Genomic DNA, 12,525 nt, shown 5'->3' on the forward strand with positions numbered 1-12,525 from the left:
AAACAAAAAAACAAAAAAAATTGAGTTTAAATGCATATATCCGTTGGAAAAAAAAAACAAAACAATTTTTTTTTTACCGTTAATCAACGGCTATTACACAAAAAAAAATTGCTCAGCCAGTGATAGAGGGAGAGAGAACGTGGGGTATCGTCCCCTCCCCCATTCCCGCACCTCCGCCTCCCTCAGTGACGGTCCGGTGTTCCGTCGTGCGGGAAGGCTCCCGCACCTCTTCCCCGCTATGATACCGTCCGGCCTTATAGTGAAAATTTTCAAATTTTGTTAAAAAAACTTTCACCAATGATACTCGTTCACACAAAGGTCTTTTACAACAGCTACAACATGTGGTGACTAAAGCGGCAGTTTCTTGTAGTGTAGCCATCTTACAAGAAAGCATGTTAGAACCATGCAAACAAAAAAAGACATAGGGAAGAAAGTCCTTATCAATTTTCTATGTACAATTTTTTTGTCATTGATTTCATAAGCTAGAAAAAGCATGTTTTTTTTGACAAAGAAAGAAAAAAGACTACAAGATGGACACCATCTTTGTGCTCCTCTAAGTATATGACGAACTAAAAAAATAAGCAGGCCTACTATAGTCTGAAACAAAGAAATAATACATAAAAACTTTTCTAATACCAATATCTTACTCCAAAACTCATCCTGAATCGATCAGAGGTCTAAACCAAAGGGCCAGAAACGGGGTTCATCATTGAGGATGTGGAGTACATGAAAGAAGATTCTGGCAAAGTCATGCAACCACTCCCATTGACAATAGGGTCATTGAAAATGGAGTCAAGGTTAGCCTCAAAGCCATAATCATAAAGCAAGTCCATTCGTTCACTAGACTCATCAAATGGAAGATGAGATATATGTTCTGGATCCATAAAATGTCTCCAAGGATGGTCTTCATCAACTGAAGATGCAAAATGTGTTTCAGGAAACATCTCCTCTTTAACTTCATGAGCAACTTCTTCCTCGTTTTGTTGTTGTTCTTGTTGTTCAGATCTTATGCCATCATCATGATTGTTCTCATTCAGTTCAGCATTTGATGGAGCTTGTTCAGTTTGTGGGGAATCATCGAAGTAGTTAGTATAATTGCTAATATCAAAGTTGGTTACAGCATTTTCTCCTCGATACATTATGGCTGCTTTGTCATATGCTCTGGCTGCATCCTCTTGGGTGCCTGTAAACATCAAACATGAATAGCGGTCAAAGCCAAGTACGAACTGGATGTTACAAAGATTACATGATCTATTTGGAAATGACATGAGCAATAAGATTAAATCGTACTTCATTCTTTGACCCTTGGGTCAAACAAACTAATTTCAATTTGTTTTTTTTTTTTTTTTTTTTTTTTTGGGGGGGGGGGGGGGGGGGGGGGGGGTTAAATATGAAATAGCAATTCGCCAAGTTAGAATATCACACAAAAAATAATAAAGAATAGTAGAATACATTTCTACTCCATTTTTCTTTATTATTTTAATAGTCGTTATTTTAATATGAGATCTAGTTGACTGAAAAGTATAAATAAATAAATAAATAAATAAGTCTACTTTCTTCTGCCAATAATCCCAATCTAAATTAAAAAATCCATGTCCTTATATGCCATTTCATTATGTGACACATGAGCATAAACTACACACTAGACAGGTTCCAATTTTCTTTTAGGACACTCTTTAATATACAACTTCATGCTTTTGCCCCCATATTTACAGGATTAAGTTTCGGATACCCCCTTTTTAATCTAAGAGGTATGAGAATATGTCAAGTTATCTTCAAATAAATAACATCTTCAACTTCTTCCACTAGATTTTTTCTTTAAACTTTACTAATTTTTCATCATTCCTATTAAATGTTCTATAAAATCTTCTATTTAGTCGTTTTTAAACATATATTATATCCCACAATGTAACACCTTGTTTATTTATTAAATAAATAAACAAATTAATGAATGAATAATAGCCCTAAAATAAATAACTATATATCAAATGATGGTCTCGTAGAGCTAATTGTCACACTTTAAGAGATTGGGGGTTAAAAGTGTAAAATCCGGACTTAATTTGTAAGTATTATGGAAGGCAGGGACTAAATGGTAATTATTGGGACTTCATTGAAGAGATTTTGGGAGCCTAGGGGCGGTTTGGTAAATCAGGTATCAAATTTGAAGGGAATTTCCGAAGATGGGGTAGAAAAGGTAAAATTTGGGTTTAGTTTGGAAAAGATATGGTAAGGAGGGACTGGTTGTGACAAATCTGTAGCGAGTTTGTATGGGATACGGGTATTTAACCCATCACCGTGCACCGGCCTCCTAAAACCCTATACCTAATATCATATGCAGCCGCCACTCTCACCTCACCCATCTTCGGCGCCGCTGCTACCTCCGACCACCTAGCACCGTCAAATGCCTCTGTCGCCGGCAATAACGGAGACCGATGAGAACCGGGATCAGGCACTGCATCAGTCGAAGATTGGAGAAGGATACGACGTCGTGGGTGTCGCCGACTCGTGACCTCCTGCTGCCGATGACGTTTGTGCAACCGGAGGTGCCTTTGAAGACTGGAGATCGGAGCTAGGGACGTCGTTGTGTGGGCTATGAGCAACCAGAAGACTCTCGGAATGTCGACAACACCTCCTTCTTGTTCCTTTTTATGGGTTCGACGTCTTATGCCTCCTCATGCCGCCATTTCTTTCTATTTTCCGTCATCGCCGCCGCCACCGGCCACCAGGGGAGGTAACCGTGAGTTCGTATGGGTGTGATTCTGTTTCAAGGGTCATGTGTGTGTGGCTGTAAGACCGGAGACTATCAAAAGCCACCGCCACCACCGTGAGGTGGTGGCTGCCATTGTAAAATCACCACTGTCGCCGTCAATGGGTGGTTGGCTTCCTTTCCCGAGCAAAGAAGTGAAGATGTGTGTGTTTGAGTTGGTGAATGTGTGTGTATGGCTGAAGCTCTCGGAAATGGCATCACCGCCACCATAGGATGGTGGCTGCCGCCACTCACCACCGCCGACAACCAAGATGGTTATGTGTGTGTATGTTTAGCTTAGTTAGTGGGTGTGTTACTTTGGTACTTTCATTGTAATTGTAACAAAAAAAATGGAATAATGAAAAGAACTTGAAAACCACCACCTTAGGGTGGTGGCTGCCGCCACCGGCCGCCGTGTCGGGTGACGGTGTACTTAGTTGTGTTGTGATTCGGTTGGGATGTTTGGACAAGGGACTAAAACCCTAATGGGCCTTGTAAGCCCTAATGGGCCCAATAAAGCCCTAATTGACATTAAAATCCAAACATGTGTCGAATGGGCTTAGAGAACCCTAATGGATCTAAGGACTTAGCTATTGGGCCTAATGGGCTAATGTCGGTTGGAAACCCTAATTAGGGTTTGGAAAACCCTAATGCAATAAAACCCTAATTTGGGATTTATCGGGATCGCATCGGGATTAATTAATGAACTTAGAATATTAATTAATAATCATTTACAATCAACCTAAGTCAACATTGGACTTAATGGATTAAGTCCTTAATGGGTTAAGTAGGAAAACTTAACCCTAATCATCATTTTAGGTGAAACCCTAATTTCACTTGGGCCTTAAGTTGGGCCTTAAGTTGGGCCTTTCTATTGGGCTTTGATGATTAGGATAATAATGGGTCATCCAAGATCAAGCAAATGGACTAGAATATGTAATGGGCTTTGAGGTAAGGCCCATATGAGGAGTTGGGCCCAATTTGCAAAATTGGGCCATAGATGGGCCATAGTTTGGGCCTTTATGACTATGTGATAATTGGGCCATTAGAATGTTGAAAGTTGGACTGGACTTTTTGGTTAGGCCTTTGAATAAGAGATGTAAAGCTTGGGCCCAATTTGGAAAATTGGACCATATGTTGGGCTTTGAGCCATAGTTGGACTTTTGGGCCTTTGGATTGGGCCTCGGGCTTGAATCAAGCCAAGTTAGGGGTAGAGTAGCATTTTACCCCCAAGCATGGACTTATGGTTATGTATTGGAACCCAATTCTTAATTGGGTGTTATTTTGGTGTTGACAGTTCGGGAATCTGTCATCCAGCAGCTGGGGTTGAGTCTGCGGGACTTCAGTAGTGTGGGATTGTGTCTACGGGACTTCAGCAGTGTGAGGTGAGTTACCTTCCAGTAGGAGTGGGTCTACGGCCACAATGCCGGCCCACTAGTAGGAATTGTTTGTTAGATGATTGTCTTTGTGATAATTATCTGGTGTGTTGTTATCTGATATGCTTTATGTGCTAGGATGCTATGACATATGTGTTAGTGGTGGTAGGGGTGATATAGACCTAGTTACCGGTTGAAAGATACCAAAGGGGTAGATAGTACCCATGCATGCCTAGCAGTATAATCATGATATGTTATTATGTGGTAGTAGTAGGGGTGAAATAGTCCTCGGATACCGGTTAAAAGATACCGAAGGGGTAGGTCGGGCACCCAGATATGCCTGACAATATATTCATGTATGTTATGCTATGTTATTATGTGGTAGTGGTAGGGGGTGAAATAGTCCCCAATTACCGGTTGAAAGATACCGAATGGGAGGTTAGCTCCCGGTTACTGGTTGAAAGAGACCGAAGGGGAGGCCAGCACCCAGATATGCTAGGCGGTTATCGGTTGAAAGAGACCGAAGGGGAGGCCAGCACCCAGATATGCTAGGTGGTTACCGGTTGAAAGATACCGAAGGGGTAGGTCGGGCACCCAGATATGGTATGTGGTATGATGGGGAACTCGCTAAGCTTTGTGCTTACGGTTTTCAGTTTTGGTTTCAGGTAGTTCGTTTTCAAGGAAAGGAGTCGGCTCGATCGCAGCGCATCACACTATGGTTTTCCGCACATGAGATCTTTGGGATTACACTCTGATATTGTTTTATGATAACATGTTTTGATTACTTCTACTTTGATTTTGACATGACATGATATTATGGATGTTTTCTTATACTGTTGGTTTATAATAACTTATCTAAAAATAAAATTTTTGGCCTTGAATTTTGGGATTTTACACACAAACAAATAAATTATATAAATACAATTATATTGGGTATTTATATATAAAAAACTATTATGCTATAAAATATTAAAAATGTTATATAATTATTATAAAATTTATATTTCATAGATGAACGATCATTAAATATATAATAAGAAAAAAATATTTAGTAAATAAATAACAAATGATTAAAACTAAAATATAATTAAGAGAATAAAATAAAATATAATTAAAGAATAATGGGTTAATTGTATTAAACATAAAAATATATTGATCATTCATTATCTATATCTTATCTATATCGAGTGATTAATAAAAAAACAAATAAACTATGTGCCCTAAAGCTTTTAAGTGGTCAATAAAAGAAAAGTGCTAATTAAAGATGCTCTAAAAACATGCTTTTATATATATATATATATATATATATATATATATATATATATATATATATATATATATATATGAGAACCAAAAGATTTGTGATAACTCGTGAACTCATAATCAACTCATCATTTTTCAACACCAAAAACACCAATCTTTTCTAAATGATACGTCTAAGCCATATCTAGGCTAAAAAAAAATTTAACGAATTTTTTTTTTTTTTTGGTTTTTTTTGTAAAACTGCTGATGAACACAATTAGCAATTGTACGGACTGCTGATGAGCACAATCAACGGTCTATACAACAACTGATTGTGTATACATGCAAATTTCGAAAATAAATAAAAACAATTATTAAATCTTTTTTTTGAGCTGAGATAAGACTTAGACGCACAATTTGGAAAATATTGGTGTTTTTGGTATTAAAAAATGACGAGTTGATTATTAAGTTCACACGTTTTTTTAGTTCTCACAATAATTCAGTCATATATATATATATATATATATATATATATATATATATATATATATATAATACATTTTTAACTTTTAGCTTTTAGATTAAATTTTTATTTAAATACATTTTTATTTTTCATTTTCTATGAAAAAATCCTTTAACTTTTAGCTTTTTTCCGGTTCAACTCTTTAACTTTTTTTCTGAAAAAAAAAGTCTCTTAACTTTTTTTATCGAAATAACTCTCACATTTAACATGTTTTTTCGGAAAAACTGCTAAAAAAGTAAACTAAATATACGAGTCTTTTTCAAAAAAAAGTTAATAAAAATAAAATTAAGATGTAATCTAAAAAAAATACAATTTATAAGGTCTTTAGTGATATTAAAATTTTCTTTTTTCCTAAATAAGGGTGAGAATGTATATACATACCGAAAGTTCCTAGATATATGTATTTGTTACCATTGACTCGTCCAATCCGTGCCTCCCACCTTCCATTGTGATGATGTCTGCGCGAGGCAAAAAAAAAAAATTAAATACTATCTTTTAGTATCAAATCTATTTTACCAAGAGATTTGGAAGGTTAAGTCTTTGTATGATATGATTTTGACCTAAAAAAATATGATGTGTTTATGTTTTAAATATCCCTTAATTTTTAGTTGTTATGTAAATATTAAGGTTCTAAAAAATTCATTTTGACTTTGTGATAGCTCCAAAACTTGTATTTAACGCAAAACTTTAATAAAATATCGTCTTAAGTTATATATATATATATATATATATATATATATATATATATATATATATATGAGAGTGAGGTTCAATAGATAATCATAGTTAACCAAAGAATCAATCTTTTTTTCAATATTTAGAGCTTGTTTTTCTTATATAAAAAAAAAACTAAATGTACAGAAATTAATAACTTTTTATCATTTTTCAAATGACATCAAATTCGATAAAAAAAATCGTCAAATTCACAGTGTGAATTTCGTCAAATTCACAGTGTGAATTTCGTCAAATTCACAGTGTAAATTTGTGCAAATTCGCAGTGTGAATCTGAATTCACACGGTGAACTCGAAAAATATATAATTTATTTTTTAGCATTTACAATGTGAAGTTATTAATTTAAAAAATTTTAGTGTTTTTTTCAATAAATAGTAAGCTCTAAAAAAATGTTTTTTGGAGAACCAATAATTATGGTTCTCTATTGAATTTTTTTTCTCTCTCTGTCTTTCTCTCTCTCTCTCTCTCTATATATATATATATATATATATATATATATATATATATATATATAATTGTTATTTTAAGTCACGTCTTACAAACGACATGACTCGTCACAACTTATAAAAGTTTGAGGCTTTGACATTACCTTCAAATCACACCTAACGTTACTTATAATCATGATAAATATTGCTAAACTGACCAAAAAACATAATAGCTCATATTTGACAGAGATGTTAAAATATGGCGGGTTAGATTTTACTTTAGACCAAATGTAGGTAAGGCTGTAAACGAACCGAACGAACACGAACATGGCTTGTTCATGTTCGTTCGTTTAAGTTAATCGAACAAATGAACGAATACGAACGGTTAAACGAACGAGTTTTTTTGTTCATGTTCGTTCGTTTATGTTCGTGAACATGCTAAACGAACATAAACAAACAAATAAAGATAAGCAAACATATATGAACATAAATGAACATATAATATAGTAATGTAATCAAACACAATTAAACATATATGAAGATAAAATGAACTTATATGAACGAACATATACAAACGTAAACGAACAACATAAACGAACGTTCATGAACATAATTGAACGAACGAGACCATTGTTCATGTTCGTTCGTTTAACTAAACGAACGAGATTTTTTGTGTTCATGTTCGTTCGTTTATTAAATAAACGAACATAAACGAACTTCCCGCCGAACGGTTCACAAACAGTTCGGTGAACGTTCAGTTCGTTTATAGCCCTAAATGTAGGGGTTTTGGGAGAAATATCTTGAATGGAGGATACACACTCAAAAGCTTTTAAAAACTAATTAAGTTTTAGTATTTATTGACTGAAAATCATGCTCTAAAGTAAAAATATGATAAGTACGTTTATTAAAAAAATGGTCATAGAAACGTGGTTGTCTGGTTTATTTGATATTTAAAAATTAAAAGCAAATGTATGTCATTTTATTATAATATTTACTCCAAAAATTATAAATAATTAGTAAGGGATTGTTTATCCCAAATCAACCATGATATATGTATTTATAAACTAATGCAATGGACCGATATATTTATATTCACAAGATGCATACTCTTATTATTTATTCCCGTCAACAGATTATTATATTTAATGTACTTTTTGGATGGAGAAAATTAATTAAAATATTTTAATATTTTAATATAATTCAATCAAATCTTTAATATTTTGATTATTTTTTTAGTTAACCATTTTTACTTGTTATATCATATTTTATCTGTAATTGTTTTTGTTGAAGGAAACGTATTAAATTTCAAATTAACCATTTTTATATATTATATTCGGTTAATTTGAGAAACAAATTTGTCAAAAAAATTTATGATTTGGAAATAAAAAAATAGAGTAAATTACGTATTTGGTTTTTTTGTTTTACAAAAAAATCACAAATTTAGTCCAAATTTTTATATCGTCTCAACATTGTCTTTATGTTTGCATTTGGTTGCATATCATCCCGCCTATATAAAATTAATTCGAAATTTGAACTAAACATGCAAATTTTGAGTAAAACATGGGGACCATATGTGTAACGAAATACAAACTTAAGGACGACACTGGAATAATTTTAAAATCTCGACCGAACTTGTAATTTTGTGTAATATAGAAGAGCCAAATTTGTAATTTATGCTAAAAAAAATAACATATATCATTAAATTGCATCAATTATAATAGTTTTTTCTGTAATTTTTCATTTGACAAGTTTTTTTTTTTTTTTTCATAAAATGATAACTAGTAATAGTTAGTGTGCTTTTATATCGATTATCTTTAAATTATACTCAATAATCTGATACACAATTTTTTGGATCTCCATTACACTGTTAGAACGGATTTCAAACGAATAAACTACCACTGAATCATACGTAGCATGTGATGGAATCTAATATGATATAATTTGTTCATTTATTTCTGTTCGTCGATGACACTACGTCCATTATGACATTTAATATGACATAACTACTCGGTTGAAGTCTATTTCAATGGTGTAATGATAACTCAAAAAAATTATTGGTATGTCGAAAACGATTAAAAGATAAGTCACCCTAAATAATAAAATAGTTATTATTATATTTGGAGACATTAAAACCAAATAAATAAAGACAAATCAATAAATTTAATCTTATTATGATTTATATGATCATTTATTATAACGTATCACAAAAAAATAATAATAAATAAAAAAAAATTAAAAAAAAATTGTAGAGGATGCATTGAAGGTGATAAAATGGCAAAGAAAACTGGTTGTATATAGATCTGACAATTTGTATATGTGTGTCATGTTATGGGCCAGACAAGAATTTTAAACGATACGAATTTGTGAAACATAATATAAATTGTAAAATATGTCTGATTATGAAACATGAACACAACACACAAACAATATGTTTAATACATGACACAATATAAATACGACACTTTTTAGTAGTGTTATACAAACTTATGAATTTACACGAATACCATTTTGGTAAGTTCGGAAAACAATTGAAAAAATCTTAATCCAAGGTACAAACTCCTATCTACGTTCCTAACATGTTTTATCAATGGGTCAAAGGTCAAAGGGGTAATGGAAGAAATTTAAAATTTTCATTTTAATCATGTTTATATGTGTTTTATATTGCATGTCACATGTATTTTATTTGGGTCTTATATGTATTTATACATGCAAATTCGTGTCTAACACGAAATACAAATTTTAAATATGTGTCGACAAGAATAAATACAAAACATGAATTGCCCAAACTTATACACGGAAACACATGTCATATTGGTGTCGTGTATTAATATTTGTAACGTCTAGTTGAATACCATGTCTATTAATAATTAACATTTTAAAAAGTACTAAAAAAATTGGTCTTTGTTATTACTTATTAGATTCCATAAGTAACTAATACATAAATATATTAAAAATGATTAAAACGTTGTATTTATAATAACTACCAAATTTTGTTTAATGTATACGTTTTAAAAGATTTATTATATTCAAATACACCTTTGTCCAATTTTGACCCCTTTAATCTAAAATCATTTTAGACCATGTTTTTAGTTACACGAAACTTTCTCCAAACCAATCATTAACTAATCCAAGAAAAGGTTTCTTTAATCACTTGTATATCGTGCACTAAAATTTATATATTGCGCACGATTCATAACTGAATTATTAGAGAAAAGTTTTGTTTTTTTCTCACACTAATAATAAATATTTAAAACGAAAATGATTTAATATTTTTATTTAGATTTTTTATTCAACCAGGTGATATCACTTTTATATATTTCAACATGATTTTCTTTCTTCAATTTAAGTGAAAGTATAAAATTCAAATCGTTTACTGTTTAAGCGGATGAAAAAAAAACTTAAATGAAAATATCAAATCTCATTTAAAATATTGCAAACTAGTGAAAATATAAAGCTAGGAGAAGCAATTTACCTTGCTACACCTCGGAATTTTGAAACGCCTCGAGAAAATCCACTACTGTTCCTTCTTAACACGGCTAAGTATTCTTCCTTAGACATTTTTTGCATTTCTTCCATCTCGATTTTGTACATTTCCGGCTATCATATTATTTGCAAGATCGAATCAGTTGAGATATTGATAGTGTACAACTTTTAATTCATACTGTATAAGTTTCCATATAACTATTCGTATGGAAGATCTTTGTGATTACCATTTCCAGTTACAAAAAGCACATTTTTGAATGTACACATTTGATATGTTCACTAGCCCCCCTTTTTTGACAAACTTTTTTGCATGTCATATAAAAAATGCATTGGATTTAGTAAAATAAACTTTAGAAAAAGGAAAGTTTATAAATCCACAAAAAGATGCAAACGTTTGCTATGTTAAAATGAACAAATACAAATTAATATGCAACTCTCTCGATTGATACATACCCATAAGAAGTATAAAGTAATATTAGAGACCATATAAAGTCGTTACCGGAAAATTCAGAGTTGTTTCCGGACCCCAATACTTAAGAGCAGCAAGATCATAAGTGCGAGCAGCAGCCTCTTCTTCATCATATGCCCCTAAATCAACCATATCATCATGAAATTATTTGTAAAGAAAAAAAAAAGAAACTAAAATATACGATATTAGACTTTGCCCTTAATTTATTAAATTGGAAAATATTTTTGAGTGACACACGGACGCCGCGCATGACAACTTATTTTATACTAGCCTCCAAAATGAAGTTCAGTATAAAATATATATAACTCAATTTTAAAAATAAACCTTTTGGATTATACCCAAAAAGAGTATATTAGTCTATTAGTCTTTATTTTATTTTTTCTATGAATAGTTTTATCAATGGTGCGGATCAAGAAATAAAAATAATGAATAACACAAAAGTTTTAAGAATTACACTATTAGAAAAACTCATTTTCGTAACAAAATCCATAAACAAAGGGTCTTACCAACGGATTTACACTGAATAGTCTTATACGACTTTGGAATGAATTTTCAACGGATTCGTAATGGATTTATATATATATATATATATATATATATATATATATATATATATATATATACTATAATTCTAGGACAAAATCCAGTAGTTGTTTGTATTATTTAAAGTTTTTTAATACATATATATATATATATATATATATATATATATATATATATATATATATATATATATATATATATATATATATATATATATATATTGATTTTTGTTTTGCATATTTAATAAAATAAATTGAGTAATAAAAATTTAATAAATGTTTGATAAGTAAATATGATTATAGCATCAAATGGTATGTTACTAAAAGTAGATGGTAAAATATAATTAAAAAAACAAATACTCAGAATAAGTGATTGGAGTTGATGTTTAAAAAAATACTGTATTAGTTTACAATGCTATTGAATAGTTTTTCAAATAGGAAAACTCATTTACAAAAGATTACAACTAAAAGTGCTCAAGTATAAATTCAATATTTAATTGTTCACATCAATAGTAAAAAGTTCCATTATTAATCAATTTCATTAAAAGTTAAATAACATCTATAACAAATTGTTTTACATATAATTGCCAACTAACAAAAAATACAAATAATTATTATTTTAAAATAACAAAATTTTACATTTTTCTTAGATATCAAATATTGCATGTATGTTTTGTATACTATATAAATGCTCATTATTACAACGCAATATAATATTATTATGACTGGAAACCAAGACCAACAAACAAAGATTGGTCAGAACAAGAATTTCAGTGGTCCAATTCATAAAAAAAATGTATTAAGAAAAGTTGCAATTGGTTATTCGTTGATTGATCATCGATCATCGATCAACATCAGAAAATGATTATTATCATTTCCTTTGAGTAAAATTCTTATATATTTACCTTTTAAACATAAATATAATGATTTTTTATTATAAAAATGACAAAAAAATATATTAAGAAAAACTATTTCAATTTAAAAAA

General features: G+C 31.0%; 1 protein-coding gene across 1 annotated transcript; it reads right to left on the reverse strand.

Moving 5' to 3' along the window:
* Nucleotides 1–572: 572 nt before the first annotated feature.
* Nucleotides 573–11,148, reverse strand: LOC145133104 (APETALA2-like protein 5). The gene is made up of 4 exons (XM_079068039.1): nt 11,028–11,148; nt 10,518–10,642; nt 6,269–6,345; nt 573–1,183 (listed from the first exon to the last, which is right to left on the reverse strand). Exons 1-4 carry the CDS (start codon nt 11,127–11,129, stop codon nt 678–680), a joined length of 810 nt encoding a protein of 269 aa, XP_078924165.1. The 5' UTR covers nt 11,130–11,148; the 3' UTR covers nt 573–677.
* Nucleotides 11,149–12,525: the final 1,377 nt, after the last annotated feature.

The sequence above is a fragment of the Lactuca virosa genome, chromosome 8, assembly GCF_052849685.1.
Source record: "Lactuca virosa cultivar CGN04683 chromosome 8, Lactuca_virosa_CGN04683_v6, whole genome shotgun sequence".
NCBI classification, from domain to species: domain Eukaryota; kingdom Viridiplantae; phylum Streptophyta; class Magnoliopsida; order Asterales; family Asteraceae; genus Lactuca; species Lactuca virosa.

What these genes read in the sequence shown, in the direction of transcription:
- LOC145133104 (XM_079068039.1), bottom strand. Translation starts at nt 11,129, where the DNA reads ATGGTTGATTTAGGGGCATATGATGAAGAAGAGGCTGCTGCTCGCACT. An exon ending in AAACAACTCTGAATTTTCCG is followed by an intron (nt 10,643 to 11,027) that starts GTAACGACTTTA and finishes ATAATATGATAG; the next exon opens with CCGGAAATGTACAAAATCGA. An exon ending in AAATTCCGAGGTGTAGCAAG is followed by an intron (nt 6,346 to 10,517) that starts GTAAATTGCTTC and finishes TGCCTCGCGCAG; the next exon opens with ACATCATCACAATGGAAGGT.